Source organism: Boleophthalmus pectinirostris, unplaced genomic scaffold (genome assembly GCF_026225935.1).
Source record: "Boleophthalmus pectinirostris isolate CB_2022bp ecotype Guang Dong unplaced genomic scaffold, ASM2622593v1 HiC_scaffold_23, whole genome shotgun sequence".
In the NCBI taxonomy this organism is placed as follows: domain Eukaryota; kingdom Metazoa; phylum Chordata; class Actinopteri; order Gobiiformes; family Gobiidae; genus Boleophthalmus; species Boleophthalmus pectinirostris.
Genome location: NW_026571207.1, coordinates 23,226,271 through 23,253,417, shown reverse-complemented (window position 1 = coordinate 23,253,417; position 27,147 = coordinate 23,226,271). Strand labels below are relative to the sequence as shown.

The 27,147-nt window shown below is 37.9% G+C and overlaps 2 protein-coding genes across 3 annotated transcripts in view; one reads left to right on the top strand and one right to left on the bottom strand.

The window, feature by feature from the left end:
• Window positions 1-156: 156 nt before the first annotated feature.
• cdx1a (caudal type homeobox 1a) lies at window positions 157-4,502 on the bottom strand. Its single transcript, XM_020922019.2, has 3 exons — window positions 3,907-4,502; window positions 2,691-2,839; window positions 157-975 (listed from the first exon to the last, which is right to left on the bottom strand). Exons 1-3 carry the CDS (start codon window positions 4,241-4,243, stop codon window positions 790-792), a joined length of 672 nt encoding a protein of 223 aa, XP_020777678.1. The 5' UTR covers window positions 4,244-4,502; the 3' UTR covers window positions 157-789.
• Window positions 4,503-8,192: 3,690 nt separating this feature from the next.
• Window positions 8,193-27,147, top strand: part of pdgfrb (platelet-derived growth factor receptor, beta polypeptide) — a 30,842-nt gene continuing 11,887 nt past the window's right edge. Inside the window, exons 1-11 of one of the 2 annotated variants that reach the window (XM_020921968.2) lie at window positions 8,193-8,519; window positions 20,386-20,460; window positions 21,603-21,920; window positions 22,711-22,968; window positions 23,325-23,455; window positions 24,346-24,511; window positions 25,270-25,450; window positions 25,788-25,903; window positions 25,995-26,118; window positions 26,271-26,482; window positions 26,867-26,961. In XM_020921968.2, coding sequence (XP_020777627.1) covers window positions 20,412-20,460; window positions 21,603-21,920; window positions 22,711-22,968; window positions 23,325-23,455; window positions 24,346-24,511; window positions 25,270-25,450; window positions 25,788-25,903; window positions 25,995-26,118; window positions 26,271-26,482; window positions 26,867-26,961 — 1,650 coding nt within the window. In that variant the 5' untranslated portion in view covers window positions 8,193-8,519; window positions 20,386-20,411. Of the gene's footprint in view, window positions 8,520-20,166; window positions 20,215-20,385; window positions 20,461-21,602; window positions 21,921-22,710; window positions 22,969-23,324; window positions 23,456-24,345; window positions 24,512-25,269; window positions 25,451-25,787; window positions 25,904-25,994; window positions 26,119-26,270; window positions 26,483-26,866; window positions 26,962-27,147 lie in introns of those variants that run through there. The other variant, XM_055158879.1, reaches the window with a different exon arrangement.

Sequence of the window (27,147 nt, the reverse complement as noted above, 5' to 3'; positions counted from 1 at the left end):
CACAGTTATAAAAGTATAAAACCATGTGATATCCCTTAATGAGGTGTGCTAGTGTCAGGATACTGGAATTAATTAACCATCATTTTATATAACTTTTGTTGTAAAGAATAAAAATTAACCCATATCAAAAATAAATGACTTGAGGATACACATCGAAAGGGTTAACATTTTAATTGCTAAAAACATTACAAGTTACTTCATATCATACCTATCCTCATTAAACCCTCATTTTGTAGTTGGTTTGTCAGACATACACATTTACTATAACTACTTTAGTCATTACTGTTCACAATTTTTAACATAACAAAAACATACATAAAAGGCACATATTGAACTTCTATTTCTGTCTAGCATGTGATTGAGTAACACAGCTAGAGTCAGGATGTGGCCAGTTATCAAAATATCTAAGATTAGTAGTATGGAAACTTTTTGCTGCAACTTCCTTGTTTGTAACAATGATTCAAAAACAGCAACACCAGCATCAGCGCTTAGAAGAATTTGCAGTTTTGTTTTGTTTTTTTAGTTTTAGTTTTTTTGCATATTTTCTTTTCAACAAGTGAGAAAGAAATACCAGAGTTGTAAAGTGTGCATGTTATTATATCTATTAATAGCTGAAGATGTCTTAATATTATATGGTTTGTATTGTGATCAGTGCAACAGGACTGCCGTGCTTGTTCAGAAAAACGTGCTTATTATGTCATGGAAATTCATCATGTTTGTGTTTTATAATAAAAAAGTTTACAAAAGAGACATCCAGTGCTTTGCCAGTCCATGTGATGCCATTTTTACTTAGTACTCCTCTGACACTGTGTCAGATAAAATGTCTTGCCGTGGGCTGGCGGAGATATGGGTGTCCGTGAGCCCACCCAGTGCAGGAGGGGTGGGCGTGGTCGTGGACGCTTGCTGGGAATGCTGCTGTCTTTTCCGTGTTATCTTTCGCTCTTTGGCGCGTCTGTTCTGAAACCAAATCTTTATCTGGAAAATAGAATAGATAAGTTGGTTAAAGATGCACTAAAGATTGTTTTGGTTGAATGTTCCACAGTATGGCATTACAAACTCGCATGCGTTTATTGCTAAAAATACCTTGAAAAACATGAATTCTTACTAAGAGCAGGGCTTAGTAGGTTAGTGAATAGCATGTTAGTGAACGTGAAGTGTTAAAATTAAAAAGCTATTTTTTAACACAGTATGTCTTTTTTTTTTTTTTTTTTTTTGAAACAGCAATGGTGAGTTGTGGTTTTGTCACACTGCTTATTAAAAAAGTTACTGATTACAACCTAGCTACTTCCTCCTCCTTTGTTTTTCCCTTAAGGGTGACGCCCTTCTTTAAGCATCTGTGTTTTGCAAATTAATGCCCATTCTGTATCAAAATTTTGTCAAATTTGGGACCAAAATAACAATAAATAAAACTGACTATTTTGTGACCCCCTGTTGTTGGATTTTAAAACAATCCAAGATATGTCATTTAAAGTAATGCATTATTTTATGTACATGTTGAAGTAGGCCATTTGGATATATTATTGACTAGAATTAAGTAGCAATTCTGGATTACCTGTTATAAATTGAATGTGTATTTAATATGTGTTCATTAGTTTTTATAAGGTAGCTGCATCATCAAACAATAATTAGTCTAACTATTTACTATCATTGGCATTGGCATTGGCATTGGCTATTTACTATCATTGGCATTGGCTATCAACATGTTACATTTCCTATACAAGTTTTTCATTCACATGTTTTTATATTAAAAAAATTGCGATTACATTGTTTTCCCCAACATGTATAACCTGTAGTCTTATTAATGATAGTGCAGGACTACTCTAACTTGCATGAATCAGTAGAAATATAAGTAAGCTTATCGTAATGGACAGTGCATATGACTATTTTGGGGTTTTGTAGTTGTGTAGGTTCCGGAAGTTGTGAGGGTAGAGGTGTTGCGTGAAAGGAAATGTGGGTTTCTAAAGTACTTTGCTGTACAAATTTATATACAAAGACCTAAAAAGGTTTGATTGATTGATAGATGGACCACCATTAAAACATGGTCAAAAGGCCATAAAAACATATTTTATATATTTAACCTATTAAATGAACTTCCCTAATACTGTTATGAAGAAATATAGGAAATGTTATCAATACTCTGCAGTGACATCATGTAAGGGGGTTTTCTACATATCTATAATGGTGTAATATTACCCAATGAGTGACCATGGTGATACAGTGCACACATTAGCAAACACTGTGAAAAAGTTTTAGTCTGAAAACTCAAGAAAAAACACAAAATGGATTTAAACAACATATTTTCAGGAGCTTGTGATCAATATGAGCGTTCACATAGTGATGTAGGGTCTGCTCTGTCTGAGGCTTTGTTGATTTTCAGAAAAAATGTCGAGTGTGAGTAAATAAAAAACCGTTGGCTAATGCTAGCTAGTTTGAGACAGTCATTTTATGTGTGAAAGACTTGTTTAACAGCACAAATCAGATCACCTGTTGTGATTCCAGCTAAGTCAATTCTTTATGTCAGATTGTGTTAAAATGAAGCATAGATTAAAGTCTAACAAAGCCTCAGACAGAGCAGAGCCTACAGTTAGCATCACACACCCGGGGAATGTTCATGACATCAGCTGCAAAGTGTCTTGTTTTATTTATAAAGATAGTTGATGTAGTTTAATCCTGTACTGTATTTCTCTCACCTGTCTCTCCGAGAGGCTGAGTGCCAGTGACAGCTCGCTTTTCCTCCTCATTGTGATGTATTTGTTGTACTGAAACTCCTTCTCAAGCTCCAGGCGCTGGTGGTCCGTGTACACCACCCTGTACTTGTCCTTGGTGCGAGTTTTCCCCCCTGAATCACAAAGATCGGGCATTAGGACACACTACCAGTTACACAAACATTACTATCGTTGCTTCAGTGACTCATGAGCAGTGTTTTGTGAGACCTGAAGAAAACCAAAGACGCCTGGAGCCATGGTCAAGTTCAGGCGCCACTTAAAATCTCATCAACCAAATTAATCACGCTAACTATAACTAATGTAAAGACTCACCACTGCATTGCATCAGTGGCTGGGCTTATCTCTGTCTGTGGAGTTTACATAGCTATTTACACAGGCTGCTATTCATTGACACATGTCCACACACACTTAGGAGAAAGACCTGGGACTGACTCAGAGTTATTGATCGCAAATCTCAACCGGTGACAGCATCGATCCAGGTAAAGGAGTAGATGAGATGACAAAATGTTAATATTTTTGTCTGTGGTTCAGCTTGGCTTAAGCAGTCTCTAAGTGTTATCTGGTGGACCTGTCACCCTCCCAGTGGACAGAGAGGGTGGGGAGCAACGCCTGCAGACTCCATGGCCACCACTGTTAGCTTTGCATTGACATCTCACAGGCTGGCGGAAGGGAGAGGCAACGTGTTTGATGAATGTGTGTGTGTATTGTAGGACTATGTCTCGATAGTGCAGCGTGTGTATATATGAGGAAATAAGCTTAACAGGAAAATGTGTCAGTACATCTGTCATGTCTTTGCCCGCAAAACCCCAAAGACAACAGTGACAGTAAAAGAGGATGTGATTAAATTATACACAAAGCACTGCCCACTTTCAGTTTGTACACTGGAAAAATGCATCAGTGCCTTTTTTGAACATGAAAATATAAATAAATCTCAATATACTGTAAATTTATATCTTTATATCTTTATCTCTCTCTCTCTCTCTCTCTCTCTCATATATATATATATATATACACACACACACATATATAAATATATATATGTATATATAATATATATGTATGTATATATATATATATATATATATACACACACACACACACACACACACACACACACACATATATATGTGTGTGTGTGTGTGTGTGTGTAAAATAAAGTATATATAATAAAGTCTCTCACCTAGAACAGCTGGGGTCCTGGGTGATTCAGGAGGTCTCCTTCTGGATATAAAGGGGTCCTGTCCGGACATAAAACTGTAGTTGTTGAAGACCCCCCCTCCTGCAGTCACTGGGGTGCTGCTCAGCTCGTGTGAGGTGAAGTTGACCTGTCCCGTGCCGGGGCTTGACCCCTGATGGAGGCTGTACAGATACTCGTCCCTGGGGGCGTAGGGGTTCCATGCGCTCGTGGAGGGGTCCACATGAGGGTGATATGCGGGGAACTCATAGGTTGGGGCGATGTACGGACTGCTCAGAGACAGGGGCTGCGGCGGGACTCTGGTGGGAGAGCTGGGGTACATCCTGGTGCGGCAGGTGTCACTCAAACCCCGTGCTGCATGTTAGGCCTCTGTTATTCCCCGCAGACAGTTCCCTCTTCAGTATTTTGCGGTGAGACCTGTCTCTGGAGTAAGAGCGGGCTGCACCTGACACACACCTTTATGGATTTACTTGAAGGAGTCCGAAGGTATCACCATGACGTCACGCCTCACCTGCCGCTCGTGGAGGCACGAGGCCAGTGATCGTTATTTACTCAGAGCTGGTGATAAGGTGTGTCAAGATATGTCTCTCCTGAATTAGGTGCACATCCTAAAGAGTTAGGCCAAACACTTTATACATTTTACCCATCTTTATTAACAACAGCTACTGATGTGTGACCGTTAAAAGGTTTGTTGCTTCGTTAGCCATGCATGCCAAACAGTCATCTGTTAGAACATGTATCCTAGATATTTTCCTCTTTGTAACATTGTTGGTTGTTTTAGGGATATTCAACATTGGATTCAGAAGTCCTTCAATACTTGCTTTGGAGAAAGAACCTAAAATGAGTCTAGTTGAAAAAAAAAATAAATAAATAAATAAAAAAAAGGTCGGCACTAAGCCCACTAGAGGGCACTAAAGTCGAGTAGAGCAGAGGCACTCTTCTTTCTCTATGCATGGATTTGACTGTTATAGGCCTATTTTAGCTCTCATTATTTGCTGATAAATAGCCTCAATATCATGTGAAGATGCTGCGTAAAGACTGGTCATGTTTTGAAACAACTCCATGGCATAAATTTTATTTATTTTGTTTATATGATTCACTTATATCTGAAAGTAACTTAAAAGCAAGTTACTGGAAATATGATAATAAGTAAATATTGTGTAAACTGTTCTGAATTGTGTCCATAGTACACTCAATGGAGACTCAACATGTCAACAACACTGAGGACTCACAGTAGTTGGAAAATTTAGAACTTGAAGCTTTTAGCGGTTACATAAATCTCAAGTATTTATCCAAATGAGTGTTTATTTTAGTGGATGGCTTATACTACAAGATTTGTTTTGAACCAGAGCTGCATAAACTGTGTACCCCCTGCCCTCCTTTTCAGATGTTCAAACATGGAGGACACTAATAAGAGGTCTGCACCGCGGCAGCAGCTAACAGCTCACATGTGTTACAAACTCACACCCACCCAGAGCTTTCATCCCCCATCCTGACGGCACCATAACGTCCACACTACTATGAGTTTCTGAAATCTTCAGTTTGGGCAAATACTCATAGATTAGCATTTTTTTCTTTAGCAGTTTTTGCATTACTATTTATTGGTAACAGAATTTTGGAGACCTCTACTCAGTATTGCCCAATTTAAGCTTGATGTTTAAATATTGTGATGAATTATACTAAGGTGGTTCTCAAAATTCCCACCAAGTACCGCCTACGATAATATTTTGCTTTTTCAAGTACCACCAGATCTAAACTCGGGCTCTATCAAGCCTAAATGAGCGGTAAGCATGGTTTAAAATAAATCATGGACCACATAGTTCTAAAAACATTCACCCCAAAAAGAACAAAATTGTTAATAGATTTGTTTCTAAATGTTTATGTATTTATTTAACCTTTATCCAAACAGGAGGTTTACAATTCAAAGATCTCTTTTTTAAAGGAAGACCTGGCTGAGAGGCATCAAGAACATAACACAGACAAGAGATTTCATATAAAACAGACAGTTATAAAATCGACAATAAAACAAGTATTCAGAGTGCAGAGGTGCCCATATATCACAGTTGGAGAAACACTGCTATATTTGGTTATTTGGTTTTGGTACAAATTAGTTTTATTAGAATAGCCTAATATATACTTAATAATACTCATTTGAATCAATTTGTGGAGTATAAATGTCACTTTAAGCCTATATTTTTTTTCTTAGTTTATGATAATACACTGAGCAACGTAGTGAAACTTTGTTATGCCAACATATAGTCCAGGTTGTTTTTAGACCATGAGGGAGAATTTTAGACTATGGGAGGGTGGCACCATATGGGAAACACTGCTGCTATACTATTATGTCCCTTATTTTATCAGGTCAGAAGAGAAGGAGTTTGTGCCATTGCAAGATACCTCATGTACCAGCTAATCCTTCAGACAAGATGAACAATCTAACAACTTAACTTTGAGATATACAAACTTTATGTGCAAGAAGAACCCAGGTTGAGCCCATTTGTCTCCATAGTTTTTCAAATCCCATTATGCGCTTTCATGTTGCTTTATTTTCTGTTATTTAAATTCAATACTGGTGTCTTAGTAAATGTTTATCACTGGAAGGTGTTGATTACATGGACGGAATTAGACAAATTGTAATGTAGGGCGTTATCCCCAGTCTCATACAGTATCTGGGGCAGTGCTAGCTCTCTAATTACAGCTAGTGAGGCCTTCAGATTTTCTCTCTCAATTAGAGGCGAATATGCACCAATGCTATTTAGCTCAGCTCCCTCCTCCCTCCTGTTTCTGCTGCTTTTGTGCCATTTGTGCAAAGTTGTTAGCATGAAAGGATCTTGTCATCTGTTGGACACAACCAGACAATTTTACTAATATTTTGGGAATATAACTGATTGACAAAAAGTTCTTTGACAGAGAAAAATGTATGATAAGTCGAAAGTCCTCAAAATGGCATTCATAGCAGGAACAAGTCACCTACCAATAAGAATACCAAAAGCAGAAGTGAAAGACTACATAAATTAACAGTTAGTTGCAAAACTGACAGTCATAGTCACAACACAAGCAAAATCCTTGTTCCAGTACTCGGACAGAATAAACAGAGAGGGAGGACATCTGGTGTAAAACATTTCTGGAACAGGACTGTGTCGACACACAAATAAACTTAAGGAGATTTTAAGATGTTAAATACTTAGCACTGTGTAATTTCATAAGTATTGTAACTCCACAGTTCTTTTGTTCACATTTGTATAGTGTTCTTGCCAATGCATTTCTATGGACCTTTGGCACATCTAATGAGTAATGTAGTGAAGTCTTTGAAGTTTAATCCCAAACTCCAAATCAGTAGTGAAACTGTTAAAATGTGGTGATGCCAGAAGGAAACAATGACGGAAAGAAGAAGTCTTGTCTTGTCTTCTTTGAGTTGAAAGATACAGAGTGTGTATTTTGATAATTGGATGTGTTTAACCTCTTTCACACCTGATTTTAGCGGTAGTTTATTTTTCCTGAGAAACTGAGACTTCCATGTTTGTTTCCAAAGAGGGACACTTTGACCCCATTCCAAAATTTTTTTTTTCCTTTTTTTGGCTGTGTCTCGCATACTCTTTCTCTCTTTCTCCTCGTCCTTTTAACGTGTTTGTTGTTTTTCACTGGGCTAGATGGGGTCCAGATTGCTGTTGCCAATAGCGACAGTGGCAGTTCAAACCTCCAGTTCTTTGCCAATCCATTCATAAACAAATGAGTCAAGATCTGGACTTCAGAGCCCCAACAAAACCACAAGAAGCTGAACTCTGCGGGGTTGTATTTTGAAGTAAGGCTGCTTGTTAGTCCAATAAGCTCCATTTGGGCTTCTGATAATTAATTCTTTGATTGTTTGTTAATATTTTTTTGTAAAAACTTCATAGAATAAAAATGAGGCATCTTGTTATTACAAAACCATGCAATCCCAAACATAGTATTAAGGAAATTGTTGATGATATTTTCAGACACTATGTTCCGTCACAATTTAATCATCATCAAGTAAGTCTTATATAGTGCTTTTCAAGGCACTCAGAGTTCTTCATATTGTTTCCCTTGGCTCTTGTACAGTAAATTATTATTGCTAAGTGTATCTGTTTCAAATTGTGTAATGTTACAGTAACAATGTAATGTGAATCTCATCTCATTGCACTAGACTGAATTTTCTCTTTTGTATGTTTTGAATGTCCTCTCTACTGTTTGCCCCCCTCTCTCTAAAAGCCCTCCCTCTTCCTAACTCCTACTCTAGCCTCTGCTGGGCCGGACCACTCACACTCTCTTCTCTGTCAGAGTAGAGAGTAGATGCGCCTGCTCATACCTCTGGGAACTTTCAAAATTTCAGCTCGCTTTTAAGAGTGTGAGAGAGGGCATGAGACACCCATTGTGCTGTGATTTGACTAAACAAACAGCCGTACCTCCTCCAGTGAAGCTCCTGGGACAGTGGAGATTAACCCCCAACCCCTCAGAGCCAGATCATCAGAGGCTCTAGACATCTGAAGGAGCGCTCCCCGTAGAGAGGACCAGCCAACCTGCTACATCCACTGACGCAGAGTTAACCAGAACATCGAACATCTGGGATCCTGGTGAAGGTAAGTCAGAAATAAGCTGTTAATATATATTTTATAATGAGACTGGATAAGTGACTGAATTTCATAGATGTTGTTGCTAGGGTAACCACCTCAAATAGTAGTTAAAGTGGAATAAGTTGGAGAATGTGGTAGGCCATGATAGGATAGACATGATAGATAAAGACTGCTATAAAACTGTATGATTCTCAATTCCCTTAAAACATAGTAATAGAATTTTTATTTATTTTACGCCATTCTAACTAAACAGTTTGAGTGACAGAGCTCTAGATGAAGTAACCACTAAATCTGACATTATTCTACATAAATATGTTGTTTGTATGTTTTAATCTAACCTCATGAGTTTTGAGTGCAACATTTATACATTGTGAAAAGGGATGCCATGTAGTTTTCTTTCTGTTATATCATTATCAGTATTACTGTCAGTTGGATGCCATTCTTTTGTTGTTGCGCGTCTTGGTATTTGTTGCCCCCTTCGTGCATGTGAAGCATTACAATGTTTGTGCGGGTGCAAGCAACCTGTGCAAACTCAAACCCAGAGCTGCCTGCATCTTTGTACATAGACACCTTTTCACTCTTTACATGTTGCAACTTTAACAGTGTTTATCTTCTCGCTAAGTCAATGCATTTGACAAGTGTCCCGGAGCTTCCCATACACAGACCTGTTTGTATGCTCTCCACTTGCCCCAATGCTAAAGGGGTTGTTTATACAGCTCTCTTCACTCACCCAAAGTGAACTGGCGCTCCTTACTGCTAAAAACATTCATTTTTTTTACTCCCTTGGGAATTTTTTCAGCAGGATCAATCTTCTCTGCATAGCAAAGTAGCACATTGTAAAGCATAGTTTCACATCAATATCAGAACTGGCATCCGTCATTGACAATGGCATCCTCATTATTATCTGCCTGAACTTACTACTCATGTAAACAACTTAAAAGCTTGGCACACCACTCAGCCTATCCATGGGTTTCAGAATGATGGTTTGAAGTTTAGGCCTGACACAATAACAAATTTTGAAGTGTTATATATAGTTGATGTAAATACTGACGATAAATTATAATACTGAAACTAATTTATGCCACAATAACCCAAGAGCAGATTTATCCCAGATTTTTAAATTTTTTTTTTACAATATTGTTAAAACAACCAGAGCTGCAATAAATAATTGGAAAAAAAAAAAAAACTACAAAAACAACCAAAAACAACAACAACACTTTAATAAGTCATAGAAGTTGTTATTTCAACCTTTTATGACTTATAACTTATCATATAACCAAAAAACAACCAAGGGCAAATAGAGTACACACGATAAATATTGACCCCGAAAAATATTGTTCCAGCTTGCATATATTGAGTTGATAAGTTGATATAGTATTCATCATAACAGGCCTATGTAAGTTTGGACCATTGCCATAGCAATTAAAAACTCAAAACTTAATATTATATCTGTCTTTTTATCTTTTGAGTGTGAACTGTTGTCAAAATGGCCCCATATAACAGGAAACTGAAACTATTAGGACCTGTCTTGTCTTTTCCATGGAATACCTTAGCAACAGCTGAATAGTATTGTATTATTTATTATGGGAGGATATGGTAACTGAAATGAGTTGCATTGCAGGGAGTGAGTCCAGAGCTGGGACACATGTGGCATGCGTGTCTCTCCCCTCTAATCCTCCATATGTTTTGCACCTGAACGTGACCAAACTTCCTCACATTTATGGTGACTGTGGCGCTTATGGCTTACCATTCATGCTTCCACTCTAAGGCATTTTAATATATGTAATCACTGATGGATGTCTCAAATGATGTGGACCATGTGTGACTTAAAGGTGCATTGTGTAACTTTTCTGGTGGAGGGTCTGTCAGATGCTTTTCTCTGTTGAGATGTTATTGTTTTGTCTGGAATGTTTCACAGTATGGTATTAAACCTTTTTTATGTTTATGGAGAGAGAAAAAAAGAAGTTACAGGTCAGACCTGTGGAGAGGCAATCCCACTCACAGTCAGAATGCCTGATTTTCAAGGTGTTTTTGAGCCTTATAACCTCCTGTAACTGAAAAAATAGGGCAGTTTAATGTCACTTTGTGGAACCTTGGAGGCAGAGCAATGATATATCCATAAAAACAAGCAGGTGATGGACCCCCAACCAAAAAGCTACATAGTGCACCTTTAAAGACAGACAATGGGATTCCCCTTTTTGAAGATCGAAATGCACGTCATGTTTAGCTTTGGCTTTGTGGAGTCCCAAAATTGCTCTGTGCTGTTGTTACAAATGAGCTGTTGGAAAGTTACATACATGTCATTCCTTCACTATCCACAGCGTTAGATGTTATTGCATTCAGATCATAGCTTCATCTCCTGCTGAACATTTTGCAGCATCAATAATAAAATAAAACAATAACCCAGACAAGTAGAGCTTATAAAACTTAGTGATGTTTCATTTGTCTTTGGAGCAAAGGGGATTTCTCTGTGTGTACGTCAGACTGCTGGTATGCACTGAAGCACAGCACTCTCTGGTCTAATACATGTGCCCAGTCCGCCCCACGCCCCTCTTTTCAAACCTAATCCTCCATCATCAGCTGTTTCCTGGCTCCTGGACTCTACATGCCAACCGCGTCTACAGACAAAATGTGCTTTAAATTATAACTGTGCCCAGAACATGACCAGGAGCCTGTTTTAAGTAACTCGTGGCGATATGTAGCAGTTTCAACGAGTGCTTTTGGGGCCAATTGATCTGAGCATGATTTATGTCCCTTGCACAGCTGTTGAGCAGTCTGACATGGATTTGATATCGCTTCATGTGATCGTACTTATGGTTGTGATGGAAAATGATCCCTTTTTGTTTGAAGAACAAGGGTGACGGATTCTCTGGTGATCTTTTCTGGGCTTAAATACAGTTCATCACTTAGAGTTAGTTTGAGCAGTCACATGTACAGGACAGAGCAAAGTCCTGAGACAGATTGTTATGAAAGACTGCACACACTGATTTTATAGCTTTATTTTATAGTCTTATTGTTAGTTAAGTTTCCTTTTTCAGTTGCAGTATTTGCACATGATTTTCTTTTGTATTAATTTTGGTTTCGTTTATTTATGTTTAGCATTCAGCATCATCTTTTTTTTTCCCCTGTGAAGAAAAAATTACACAGTGCACTTTTAAAATGCCATTGACCATGAAACTAATTCAACAATAATTTTACTAACGTTTTATATCTTAAAGAAACATATATTTCTGTAAGCACTTTACACACCTCATTACAACCCTCTACACATGGTACTCTAGCTTTCCACAGGTCACTTCAGCTGGTCGTGAAACTGTGATAAATGAAGGGGTCCTAAGTGGTTTGGTGATATGGCGTCCTTTTGGTCCATCTGGTTTGTTCCTCCCACTCGCTCACTCCCAATGACAGGCAGCTGCATCGCTTCCTCCGTCCAAGAGCTCGACCACTCCTGCAACACTACTCCTCTGAGACATGTTTCTTTTATGAGCTCTTACAAGAAACCCACAATTTAAAAAATCTGGTGTGCATTAAATACTGCATTAAAGCAGAACTATGTAACTTTTCTGATGAAGGGTATGTCATTTGCTTGTCTCCATGGAGATGTTTTGCCTGGAATGTTCCACAGTATGGTATGCAGAATAGGATCTGCTTTACATTGATTCAGTTACAAGTGTTTGTGTTGCTCAGAAATACCTTGACAAACATGCAATCTTATTGTGAGTGGGGTTGCCTCTCCACAGATCTAACCTGCAGCTTGGCTTGGTGGCATCATCTGCTTGTCCCCATTAAAATAGATAAGATAGTTTAAAGCCATACTGCACATCATAGGCAAAGAAATAACACCTCTATGGAAACAAGCATGGTGGACAGAGATTACATAGTGCATTTTAAGATTGAAATTAACTTTTAAAATAGCTTAAAATAAGTTATTGTTGTTGTAAGTTTCTGTTAGTGGCTTCAGCAACTATAAAAATGAACCTAATATTTTAAGGTACATCAAAGTGCTTTGTTTGTGGTCTTAGTACTGTCATGGGTCCAATGATAACAGAGTGACTCTGGTGTGATACAGTGCAGACAGAGGACACGGCAGAACAAGTTCTAGTCCACCAAAAAAAAAAAAAAAAAAACTAATTTAGACTGGATTTAGCTCAAACAAGAAGATAAGCAGTTACATGACCAATAATAACTTTTACATAGGCCTATTTATTGATGAATAGAAGATATGGTGATGATCGAAGAATAATAATACATTTTCACTCAGAAGTTCTTGTACTGATTTTGTATCCCATTATTTAAAACTTTTTTTTTTTTTGAGTTAAGTATCTTTCTTTGGGCTCTGTCTTTAAATGTTACATGCCATGGGATCTTGAAATGAATTTTATTGTCTGTAATCAATTGCCAATCTGTCCATTAATTTTATCACTGTTAATGATTCCTTTATGGACTTTTTTTTTTTTTTTTTACACTGCACAACACATACTTCACTGTACAGTACTTTGTTACCATGACTACAGTTGGTTCTTTCTGTTTTGACAAGAAGAAGTATTGGAAGTTGAGGCTGTACCTCCTAATTGTGTTCAGCTGGTTCTGGTTTTGGAGGTGTTTAGGAGTCGGACGAGTGTAGGCGTCTGTTTCTCCAGAGAACAGTTTTGGGGCTTCACGTTTTTGGGAGGACACAGGAAGAAGGAGGGATGGATCAGAGCGAGGGAGAGAGAGGGGGAGAGAAAGGGGGGCACATGCTCAAGAGTTGAGAAAAAATGAGAGGATGTGATGTTTAAGGTTCTGAAATTTATTATATACATTGGTGAAACTACTTGTTATCATTTAGTTCAGTCCAAAATGACAACCAACTATGACAAGATTTACAGGAATGAAATGACTTATAGTTTTTCCATTCCAACTATAACTCTTACGTTATTTCCTTTAAAATGATTCAATGAACTTTTTAAAAAATCATTTTAGTACAAAATTAAAATAGACTGATAAATGTGACTTAAATACCACCAATAGCGTTATTGTACAATGTTTAAAACTATTATGATAAGACTATAAGGTCTTATATTACACAAAATTTACTCTTGTGAGGTTTACCTTCTCAAAGCATACTTAAGGTTTTGTTTTGTTTTGTTCACACATGTCCCTATATATAATCCTTTATTATTAGTCTGTTTACATCTCCAAAGCCCAAAATGCGCTGTTCCATCTTGTATAGATGTATGGACTTTAAAAACACAGTGTAGCATTTCTTATATTACCACATGACATCACAAGGAGGAACAGTTTTCTGTTCTCAGACTAAATATGCAGCGTTTGTGTGTTAAACATGTGAATGAAACAAAACACAACTCCAGGTGTGTTTTTGATGAAACAACATTACAACATAGATTTTTAAAATGTGTAATATAGGTCATTTAAGCTAAGGGCTAAGTTACAATCTTAATGGAAAAACTCTAATGTTAGATGTTTATTTGACTGTAACATGAGCTATTATAGTTTTTCCATATCCCAATGTTTTCCAACTCATTTCAGCTCCACGAATATAAGATCAGATAATTAAGCTCATATCAAACACAAGCCACATCTTAAGGTGCCCCTCTGCTCCCCCCACCTCACCACCATCATTGCAAAGAAACCTCATTTACTGCTCTGTTTGAAAGAGCGCTAACCAAAATCACAGTTTCCCAAACATGTGTAGCCACTGTGTCGTTAAAGTGTCTCTGTGGCGGCTACAGTAGGACCACTCACGGTGACAGAATAAGATGAAGATGATGATTGATGTCTGGTTCTAAAATGGAACTGAAATTAATAATGTCTGGCCTCAGAGCAGCGTCCAGCTATGAAGTTACAGCTGAGAATTAGTTTTGTTTTGATACAGTCTAGTAGTGTAGAGAGACTTAGGATGAGTGATGTATTTTCTTGATTTCTTTTTATGTGTTATTGTATATTATTTTGTTTACATCCACTTTACCCATTTCTGCATAAAAATCAATCAGTATATTGTTTGGCTGGCATATGAATTCAACAATGTGGAAAAAAGCAATAAAACGTGAAGTACTTAAAGGTTAATGCACACATTTAAAATTATTATTGTTACATTTTTAGTCTTCGTATGGGCTTTACTGGTGTTGGCTAGCTCTTGTGTGAGCTGGTCTATCACTGTATTATTATACAGGTATGTTATGTCCTTATATGCACTACCTTGGTTCTCCCGCTCTTTTTCTTTCTTTTGGAGAGTAACTCTTTCAGCTCCAAGTCTTTTTCGTTAGTCTTTTTTGATGTTTCATTAGCGACTTTCTTGGAGCTGGCAAGCTCTTGTTTTAGTTGCACATTTTCCTGTACTATAGAATTATACAGGTACCACCAGAGCCCCTTATGTGTGTTGGTCTTGTAGTTGCATGTCCTTCTTCTGAAGAGAATCTGTAAGTTTTTGCAACTCCAAGTCCTTTTCTTTGCCAATCCTCTCCAGAGTCTTAAGCTTGCAGTCCAAAGAATTGTTTTTTTGGACCTGATCTGCAAGCTTGGTTTTTGTCGGTTCAGGTTTATATTGCAAACAATAGTAAAAGGTGATAATTCTGCACTTGTGGGTATAATCTTATTTTTTACAGTCGATTAACTTTTTATGATCCTCAACTAATAGGTATAGCTAACTTATAGGCACATTTATTACATTTCTGATGGATCACAAAAAAAACAAAAAACAAAACAAAACAAAACTGATTGCTGATATCAGAAGAATAAAAAATATGATCCAGCTCTCTCTGTAAACACCGTTATCTTCAACTTCAGCTTTGCCAAAAAGATTACCCAAGGCAACAACATCAGCCAACCATGTGGTCATAGCACTCTATTTTGGATGCAATAACTCAATACCAGGTAATAAATAAAAAGCAGATCATCCCATTGAATAATAAGCCTGAAGACCATATGTCACTTATCATGACGTCCATTAAAAGCAATGCGCTCTAGAGCATTTCCTGCTTACTGTAGCTCACATCTTCAGGCCTTATGCTGGTGACATGTGTGCAGTTTATTAGTCATTATTACAGCTCTGGTGGAGTACAGTGTAAGCTCAGGGTTTGGGGTATGGTGCTTTGAGACCAGAAGGTTTTCCTCAGGGGGGGTGCAAAGTGTCCAAGTCAAGTGATAAAAATGGACGTTTGTTTAAACCAGGACACTTGGGGTCATTTTTTTCCCACAAAGCTTGCCAAAAGTCCTGCTGTTGGGAGATTGGACATCCGTCTCAGTTAAGAAAATACTGAGATGATGATAAGGCCATACAGATCTTTTCTGATCTTGTGCATGTCCCAACAACGTGCTCTGTCATTTTTATCAGTTTTGTGGTTGGAATTAGAATGACTATTATATGTTTACTTTGGAGGTCACAACTTCCTGTTCACTTCAGAAATCACTGTAATGCAAGCCTTTGTGTGCTTAAAAGCGCCACTATGTATGTTTTTAGTGGAGGGTCCAAAACCGTCTATTCTTCATGGAGATGTTATTGATTCTTTGCAGCTGATGTGATCAGATCTCCTTGGGGGTGTGATGCTAACTGTAAGCTCTGCTCTGTCTAAAACTCTGCTACACAAGTTAGGCTTTAATCTAAACTTTGTGGCTTAAATACATTTTGTATTTAAACCACACATTTAGGTATTGCTGATGTATGCACTGTGTGCATATCTGTCTGTCTGTCTGTCTACTCTTATTGGTTGTTTATTTCACAGTTTATATTGTGTAGTAGTATACTTTGTGGTGCACTCTTTTTTTTCTCTGCTTAACCAGACTCATATTTACATTGCATTTGTTGTTGTTATTGCGTTCTCAAGTCCATTTTGTGCATACTGTGGTGGCATCTCATGTTGTCCTGCTGGGAGTCTGGTGATGGTGGTCTGCAGTGTCACTGATGTATCACTGGCTCACTCCCACACGAACCCTGAAATACTCCTGACAGGAAATGGGACCTCTACAGCTGCATTACAAAACTAGTCTTCCTCACGTTTGTTATTGATTTTATTCTTCTGGGACAGTCACACAAACACTGAGCTGCATATGTGACTTCTTCATTACTCCCAGATGTTTGAATCAAAGTATATAAACATATGCATAATCCCTGTAGTGTTATTACAGACTGCAGTGGGGCCCACATTTACACTTGTAATGTACCCTTAGGCGATGTGTGCGTGGGCTGTCCCGTTGTGTGTGGAGTTAGCATGTTTCCTCGTTAGCTGATGGTGACGCAGCAAGTGAAGCGGGCTGTTTGTAAAATCTCGGAAGGGTCAATCAGTCAGCCGATTCCCAGCCTCTGTGGGAAAACTTGCTGCAGCAGTTTATGGTGATTACTGTGCCATCGCTAACGCAAACAAACCACAGGCTCTGATCTTAACAGTCAGCATTTGGATTTTGTTCCTGAAACTCAAAAAAAGCCAATAATGCCAATAATGAAATTAAATTCTAACACAGTATTGTACTGAAATTAGTATTGATACTGAAGAAAACTAAATAAGAAAAAATGTGTATCTGTTTCAGAACTAGTATAAGACCATACAATAATATTGAAGCAAACCATCTTGTGGTGACAATTACATTCTATTGACAAACGTTTTTGTTTTTAATCATTATTGTGGTTTCAACAACCAGAATCTAGATTGCAATTTTAGTATTGTAACCTCTCTATTCTAACAATGCCTTGTTAGACCTGTGATAAGTTTGGTGGTTGATGTTTACAGGAAATGTGTCAGAATCTCCCTGTTGGGTCAATCACCCTTGAAGTGTTGAAGTGTTGCAAGTAAAATGCCCTTTCCCCTCATTTGAACCTCTTGCTCTTTAAACTTCTATACACATATCCTTGGTGCCAGATTTTGTTTAGTATTTGGTCACATTTACTCCAGTGTATTTACTTGAGTAACTTTTGATGAAACTGTAGTTCTCAAGGTACTTTTCAGACACCATACTTTTACTCCTAATTGAATAATATATTTTACAGTGTAACATTACTTACCAGCAGTGTTGGGAAGGTTACTTTTAAAATATATTCCCCTACAGATTACAGATTACATACCCCAAAATGTAGTTTGTAACGTAATCCATTAAATTACTTACTTAAAGTGAGTAATGTAATCCGAATACTTTGGATTACTTGATTTGCTGTAGAGAAGCAAAGACCAGGAAATCTTCACATAAGATGTTTTGTCTGATGAAAAAAAAATAAAAAAAACAGACTTTACTGAACCAAATTAAAAATATTATTGATAGAAGAGGAGGAGACACGGTCCATACAGCATGATTTAGTCTTGTTAAATCCTGGTTTAGTCCTGGTTTAGTCCTAGTTTAGTCCCAGTTTAGACCTGGTTTTAGTCCTGGTTTAGTCCTGGTTTAGTCCTGGTTTAGTCCTGGTTTAGACCTAGTTTAGACCTGGTTTAGACCTGGTTTAGACCTGGTTTTAGACCTAGTTTAGACCTGGTTTAGACCTGGTTTGGACCTGATTTAGACCTGATTTGGACCTGGTTCAGTGTCCGGCAATGAGTGGAATACCTTGGGGAAAAAAAAAAAAAAAAAGGGATATAGCCTGAAATGTGAAAACAGAAAATACCGTCATGTAATCCATTTATTTCAACAAAGTAACTGTAATCTAATTACCACTCATTGAAACAGTAACTGTAACTGAATACAGTTGCTCATAATTTGTACTCTGATTACGTAACTCCGGTAGATGTAATCCGTTACTCAGCAACACTGCTTACCAGTAATGTTACATTGTAAAATAGAGTACAAGTAAGGCACTCATGTCCACTTTGAGTAAGTTTATAAGTGACAAAAGCTTTATATTGACAATATTAATTGATTCATTGATTGTACTTCTACTTGAGTAATATTATTTTGAAGTAACTGCCTTTCTTGAGTGCAGTTTTTGGCTACTCTACCCACCTCAGCAGTCAAACATTATTTTAATTTAATGTTTTGAAAAAGTGTATGATAACATTTCTTATTCATAATCATATCTAATGTAATGCATCTGTTTTTTCCACAGGAGTACAAGTTTGTCAGATCATTACAATGAGATTAGTCAGTTTTTGTAAGTGACACATGCCGTTGCCGTCGGCGCCAGTGCATGCGGCTGCTGTCCCTCACTCCTCTGACCCTTATAAGTGCTGATGTACGTCTTCCTATCTCGGCCTGTCCCGTGCTGTTGTCCCTGGGTCCACGGGGACAAAATGACCCCCCTGCTCTCGCCATCACCACATGCACGTCCCCAGTGTATTGACCGTCCTGGGAAAGTTTGAGCTCAACACTGTGGGAATGTGAACTGTACACATCGGAGCAGTCGCGAAAAAGGAAAAATGGACTGTGTGTTTGAATTTGCTGTGAGGGATGTTTAATGCATGTTTCATTTCCTGCCCTGTAGCATTAATGTATTCGGATTTTAGTGTAGAACAAATATTTCTCACCCTCTGTATTTTCTGCTGTCACTCTACATTTCATTACTTCTCGTTGATGCATGTTATTAGAAACAGAAGGTGGGGGTGGGAACATGTTTTGGGAGAAACTAGAGAATTCATTTTGGGAACGGAAGTGCTGAAGGCAGTTAATATAGAAGGACAACTTAAATCTGTATCTGGTTTGGGTTTCTTCTTAGCTTCAGTCTAAACCAATTAGATGAGTGGTGGAAAAACAAGACCAATAGATATTTCTAGGCCAAATGAAACATGTGAATGGATGACAAAACCCTTGGCATTGGGAGATTGAATTAAAAAAGCTCACGTTTTAAGTCTAAATTACATAATACGGAAACTTAGTACAAGGTCTTAAAATAGAGCATATAAATTTGGTTCTCATTATCATAAACTTTAGGGGGTACCATTCTCAAGATACATTTGGACATTTTCCACTGACTCCTCCTCGACTTCCTCCTCCACCCTCGCTCTTCCCAAGTCCAGTTCTTCCACCCCCTGTCTTTTTCCTCCTCTCCCTCTCTGTCTCTCTTCTCTCTCTCTCTTTCTCCCACCCCGAAATGCGCCTGTGATCCATCCCTAACTGTTTCCAGACATCTGGGTGCTGCAGGCCCTCACCCCCACCCCAAACATAACAACCCCCCTCTCTCTTCCCTTCGTTTGCTGTTACTTTATTCTGTGCTAACATTGGTTAAATTTGGATGCCTATTAGTGTAGTCACCTTTGACCACTGAGTTTTATGGAGCTCTGGTTTTGGCATATAATATGATATTTTTAACATTACCAAAACTCTGTGTGTTAGCAGTTAGTGTGCTCATTTTCACTTGCGTTTCCACCGAAAGTAATTATTCATTGGAAAGGAGGCTTGGATGTGTCATTGTTGCCAGTAAGCATGCAGGACAGTGATCAGTTGAGTGGACAGAGCTAGAGCCAATAGAAACAAAGAGGCACAGACATTGTTGCTCTGTCTGAGAGCAATGAGGCATCAAATTCTTCTAATATGAGTTTAGGTCACTTAAAAGCTTTATTTTCCTGTTTATCTTTAATGACAACACATACATTTTTCCAATGAGTATTTACAACAGTTTTATACCTGGGCAGTGATCTTTATAGATAGAAACAGGCCAGTGAATGTGGTGAAGTGCTTCTAGTTGTATTTATTTATTTACTGATTAAAAGCAAATTATGCCATTTTTTTTTTTTTTACTCTTATTTAATCTTTAGATCTTGAAATGAAGGAGCAGATCCATTATGCTGTGAGTCAGTCACTCTTGCAAAAATGTCATCACAAAAAACCCCTAAAAGATGTTTTTTTTTCCACTGTGGTTTTTATACTGCAACTGGCCAGTAAACTGAAATGGAAGATGTTGGTCAATTATTGTGAAGAAAACATTTATATAGCAACTTTTTCAAATTTTGTTTTTCAGAACAAATTGCCTTGGGGACATCCACCATGAGGAGTGTGACAGTGTCCACTCTACATTTTGCAGTCATTGTTCTCGGTAAGAACTGCACTGATAAGATAAGCTGCATTTGTAACACTCAGGATTTACTAACTATTATAAGTACTTATACAGCCTCAGATAAAGTCAAGAATTTGGTTTCAATAAATAATGTAAGCCTACACTCAAATTATTCACAGCACCAACACATTCTTCTTTGTGGAGATTCCATTAATATTCAAAATAAAATTATGCTTTTTCACATCTAATAAATTTTTTTCACATTAACAATAAAATTTTAAGTTTATCATGCTATGTGAGTTACAAATGGCATCTTGTTTGCATTGATCTAATACTTTGTATGTGGACATTCTGTTACTTTACAATATCAAATTCTTTCAATTTAATTTTTTTTTACTTTAAGGGTATGTTATACAAAATGGACTCTTGTGAGCTTTAAGCCACTTTATAATGGTGTTATCTTCTCAAAAAACATTCAGAGAGTTGTGTTTTGTTTCATTCACAGATGTTTCAGTAATCACCTTCTGATGTCATGAAGCGGTTTTCAAGTTAACCAACACTTTTTATATTTAGTTCAGTAAAGAATGACAATTTCAGGGCAATGATCCAAATGATCCAAATGATTCCAGTGAAGATGTATGGATGTTTAAAAACACAGTCCCTTCCTGTATTACAACATGACATCACAATATGGAACAGAGTGTTTTCTGTTTGTTTGAATGAAACAAAGCACAACTCCAGGTATGGTTCGATGAGGAAAAACACTATTAACATAAATGAAATACTGTAAAAGAGGCCCTCTGAGTTCTGTTTTAAACTCCAGTGTGGCAATTAATATTATCATCCTAAGTAAACTACAAATGGCTACTAGTTTTTACCCATCACTCATATAATGCTTCATGCATGTTGCTAATTATATGGTGTTACCAGCACAGTGAGCTAGTTATCTTTTGAGATAGCCAGTACTTTGAAGTGTGAGGCAGTAGGAGTCTATCTACCCTTTGTGTCATTTCTAATACATCTGTCACTGCCACCACATCATTACTGCTCCAAACAGCTCATATCCTTCACCGTTTGAACCTCCACTGAATTTGGTCTGTCTTGTTGACTTAACCTTTGACCCTCCCTGGTGCCTCTGTGGCCTTAAATGTGACCCCCTTTTTTTGTTTTGTAAACCACAGCTTTTCTGTATCTCTGTCCCGGGCTGCCCTGCCTGGAGATCACCCCAGCGGGCAGCGAGTTCATCCTGGACCCTGGTTCCTCTCTCACCCTGACTTGTTCTGGATCAGAGGAGACAGCCTGGGAGTTTAAGAGAGATGACATTCCTTATTTTCAAGTGGATCAAGTGCAACATGGCAAAAGGAGCTTCCAGATTGTCCAAAATACCGACATGACCAGTGTGATGACCCTGTTCGATGTGAGCTGGAAGCACAGTGGGGTTTACCTTTGCATGGATCGAAAGACGGGAAAAAGCAAAGAAGTTGTTGTTTTTGTCCCAGGTACAGTAAACTGAAAATAGCTATACTTTTATGTAACAGTAGCCAAGGACACTAACAGGGTTAAATGGGTTAAAAATGACTGCTCTGTCCTGGACAGTCTGTGTCTTCAGACAAGACACTTCATCTGCTTGTTTATGTGATTGATTGTGTGATTGGTGATGGTTAGAAAAGCTGAGTGCATCCATGTGAGGGTCAATGCCAAATCCAAAATTTGACTTATTTTATAAAATGCATGCCCAGATAGTTTATTGCAGGTGCTGAAGTTACTATAAAAACACTACTTGAATAAAGGCAGGGTTTAAGATTTGTTTGATTTCATATACAATTAGACAATACATATTTATTGTTAAATAGTCTCTGAAAAAACATGTCAGATCATGTTTGTCTTACTTTGATCATCACAGAAAAAACAATGATTAATCTTAGAATTAGCTATTCTTTTTGTCAGACAGAGTTTGTTTACCTGCTTTAGATATTTCAGTTTCACTGTAGCCTTCTTCAGTAGCATTATCAAGGAAGGGAAGGGCCACAGGAAATAGCAAAACTTTGTGGAAAAATTCTTATCTTGACATAATTACATTACAGCAGACAAAGCACATATTCACAAATGTTCAAAGAGACTTCAATGAAAGGTTCAAAGTGAGTAGAGACCTAAATCAGGTAATAGCTGTCAGTTAGAGACAAGTATTGCCATTAACAGAATGGTGAATAATGCAGTGTTTTATTAAGTGTACTTAAGTATTATAATGTATTCTAACATAATAGTGTTGTTATTTACATTTTTTCATAGACCCAGACGTGTGGTTCATTGAGAGCTCCCATGGTATGGTGACTAAGACCAGTGAGGAGACCACTATCCCCTGCCTGGTGACTAACCCAAACATCAGTGTATCCTTGGTTGAGAAAGACACAGATGTTCCTGTGAGGGGGGTGTATGATCCGAGCGAGGGATTCAGGGGGCTGCTAGAGGACCGAACATACATGTGCCAGGGAGAGCTGAACGGAGAGGTGAAGGAGTCCCAGGCCTTCTATGTCTTCAGTATAGTGGGTGAGTGGTGGGGTCAAGGAAATGAAATAAACAAGTGCTCCTGCTCCTGAATGTTTAGAAATATGTCATGAAGCTAACAGTCAAAGATATTTCACTCTAAATATTATAGCTTTAAGAGTAAAATTGAGGGTTATAATGATTAGAATAGTGTACTGACTCCTTGTTTATGCAGTTTAATGAATATGGATATCTCATATTGACCCTAGACAAATTCACTCTTTTACTTTTAATTGTTTAATCATGAAGTCACAAGGTAATGTAAGTTTGTATATGAATTGTGTCAGTTCAGTTTGTATTTGTTATGACAATGTGCAGCCTATTGCGATTCAACTACTTCTTTACTCTCCTCCTCGCAGTCCCAGAGACCATAGATGCCTACATCAACGCGTCCAAAACGGTGCTGAAGTCGGGCGAGCCACTGACAGTGAACTGCACGGTGCATGGTGTGGAGCTAGTGTACTTTTCCTGGGATATTCCCAACAGAGAAGTGAGTGGGAGCATAGAACAAGAGCTTTTGTTACGCTTTCCCTTCAGGATCACTCTAGGGCTTCACGGACCAACCCAAATCACATCAAGATGTAGAGACACACCTTAAATTTGAATCTGCTCTGTGCAATGTGTAGTGTGGGCTGTAATGAAACTAAACTTCACATTTACAATGCCTTTGATCAGTGTAATTAAACTGTTGTGTGGAACTGTATGCATTAAAACATGGCAATGCACTGAGGCACCATTGTAACTCATTTTGGTGTTAGTTGTGAAGTGCTACATGAAATTAAGGGGTTGTGGGTGTATAAGAAGAATCATCAAGAGAGGACCAGCTGTTTTTCAGCATTTTTATCAGTGTATGTGACCTCATCACCCCAATATGTTGCACCCCAAAATAATTATTTTCAAGTAGCCTTAAGTAGCATTTCTAATAGCTTAAATAGCTTAAGGTATTAACTTAGGGAATAAGCAAAAATACCAATCATCTCACACTGTCATCATAATCGATTTTGATTGAAGAATGGGTATGTAAATCTGTACCAATCTAAAACACATACTATAACTTACAATAGTGTAGAAAAAAACTAAATATTCCAGAATACAATGACTTCAATTTCTATTACCATAGCCCTTTATAAAGTCAGGTGATGCACTGTAATATAATTGTAATAAATACACATATATTACTAAATATTAAGGAAACATAGCCATTTTGCCTCTAAAAGAGCATTTTAGAGGTTTACCCAGATAAAGGTTGAAGGAGAGAAATGTGATTTTAACTTATCTGCCATATAGTAATACAGGCTTTAAATTATTTTGTACTTTTTGTGTGCCTCAGTCTTTTTCAACTTTGTGTATAATTGTGTGAAATGTTTGTGTGTTTTCCAGCTGACTGAAGTGGAGCCCCTGACCGATGTGCTGTCCTCTATGCACATGCGCTCCTGCCTCATCTTCCCCCAAGCGTCTGTCGCCCAGAGCGGAAACTACCACTGTCACGTCCACGAAGGGGTCCAGGACCAAACCGCCTCCGCCACCATCAACATCACCGTCCTGGGTTAGACGCAAGCCAATCATAACAATCACATCCAGAAAGATTATTATTTTGTTACTGGGGCAGAGAAAGGCTCTACATTACACAAACCGATGTGCAAGAGGTGATATTTGAAAGGAAATGAAATTTACAGTTGTTTATTTCTGTTCAAAGCATGGCGTAAACTTTTGACACAACATTGATCCTTAATATTACAGTACAATGCAGAGATTTATTTTGGTTTATTATATAGGCCCTCAACGAAAACACACATGCAATGGTATGACTTTGACCACTGAATACAGCAGTCAGGTACCTCTGTAGAGAAGGTCTTTTACAGTCTATGCTCTGTGCCTGTCTGTATTTAGGAGCTACTGGTTACTCTATCTGCACTGAGCTGTGTTATGTTTACAAAAGCCTTAAATATCTCTGCTCTCATGCCCTGCGCAGACACTAAAGGACGGTTTAGGGAGCTTTACTGGAGCTTAGTGGAAAATGTAGATAATGTCTGTGCCCAGATGTTGAACTGGGGAAGTAGTAGGTGGTGTGTGAGTGTAAATGAGTGTGTTGTTTGGTATAAAACTTCAAACCCATTCACAATATAATATAATACAAATACGAGTTTTAATTGAGATTCCACATTGCCATTTCATGTCAAAAGTCATTTTTAAGGAAAGTAACACAATAGTATTTATGTTATAGCACCAAATGAAAAATAGTTAAAGGCACATTATGAAACTTTTCTAATTTCATTTAACCACATAATGAAACTCCTTCCTCAGATCATGGCTTTGTGAATGTGAGACCTGCTCAAAAGCTAAACATTTCTGCAAAGTTACAAGAAAACGTGGAGCTCCGAGTGGAGATCGAGGCCTATCCTCCTCCTCAGGTTTACTGGAGGAAAGGCGGCTCTGTGATAAGAGGAGACAAAACCATCATCACCCGACAAGAGCAGGAGATCAGGTGGGGATTTCAAACAGACTGATAAAATCTACACATCACAACATATTACATTTAAGAAAAACTCTGTTAAAGTGATAGCCCCGGAGGTGTCACAGTTTGTCAGTCATCACCAGAAAATGCCTGTTCAAGCAGAAACACTATCCTCTCCAGAGATCAGCACTCTTTCAGCTTTTCAAAGCCAGAGCAATGTCAAAGTGTTTATGAAGACAAAGAAAATACTTGTTTTAGCTTTAATTTCTAAAGCTCATTGTATTGGTTTCATTACACAAATATGAATACTCCAAATATTCCAAACACCTGAACTACCAATGTAATGTTTTTATATATTTTTTCTTAGATATGTCAGCATTCTCACCCTGGTCAGAGTGCGGACGGAGCAGAAAGGTCTCTACACTGCTCGTGTTACTAATGGAGATGACACTAAGGAAATAACTTTTGACTTGGAGGTGCAAGGTGGGCTTAAAAAAATCCCACAATTTGTTCTTATTTTTACCTTTTATTCACTGTATGTTTTGATTGCTTTTTTTTACTGTTTTTTGTGCAGTTCCAGCTCAGATTAAAGACCTCAGTGATCACCCACTCCCTGGGAAAAGGCACATGGTGACTTGTTTGGCTGAGGGTGTCCCAACTCCATCCATTCAGTGGTACAGCTGTGACAGTATGCTCAAGTTAGTAATACTTATATTCACTGTATGTACACTAGGGGGCGCCCTGAACGCATTTATTGATCTCTACAGTTATTTTGTAGTGACAAATGCATAGAAGTATATTGTAATGATTCCCTTGGTAAGTATCACACTGATCACTGATGGTATTACAGGTGTAGTAATCAGACAGCTGTTTGGCGCCCACTGGTCCCAGAGCCGGAGGTCCTGAGCGTCCAAACCAACGTGAGCTACAGCGAGGCCCGAAAAGTCAACCAGGTGTGGAGTCAGGTGACCTTCCACAAACCGCAGCACGTGACGGTGCGCTGTGCAACCAACAACAGAGCGGGACATGCCGATAAGAGAGATGTCAAACTAGTGTCCAGCAGTGAGTGATTTATCTTAACTGACTAGTAAACCATATAGAAAATAATACTGCTGAAAATAATACTAACTGCTAAATTATTATATATTACCAAATGTTGCTTTTAGTTATGTTGTCCCTCATATTATATAAAAAATAATGCTTTCAGTTGCTACCATTTAATTCATTTGATTCTTTTAAAGGAAATTTAAGTCTGGTGCATGTGGTTAGTTTTAGTAGGAAGCCCTGAACAATTTATAAGATCAACATAATTTTCTATTTTTATCCCCACTTGCGGACACAGTTCAGTATTCAGTTCTGTATTTTTCACTCAGTATTACAACATAGCTCACATTTTCATAGTATGCTAAACTTATACACAGCTGTTTGTTTCTGGTTGTATTGCAGCATTGTTCTCCCAGGTGGCAGTGTTGGCTGCAGTTTTAGCCCTAGTGGTCATCATTATCATGTCCTTCATCATTCTTATTGCTGTGTGGAGGAAGGTAAGACTAACAAACATTTTTTATTATTTAAAGTTGCATTGTGCAGCTTTTCTGGTGGTGGGTCCGCTGCCTACTTGTATCCATGGAGATTTTTATTGCTTTGCCCATTGTATGACATTAAACATATCTATTTAGCATTTATTCATTACGGGTGTTTCTATTACTCAAAAATACTATAATTTCTTC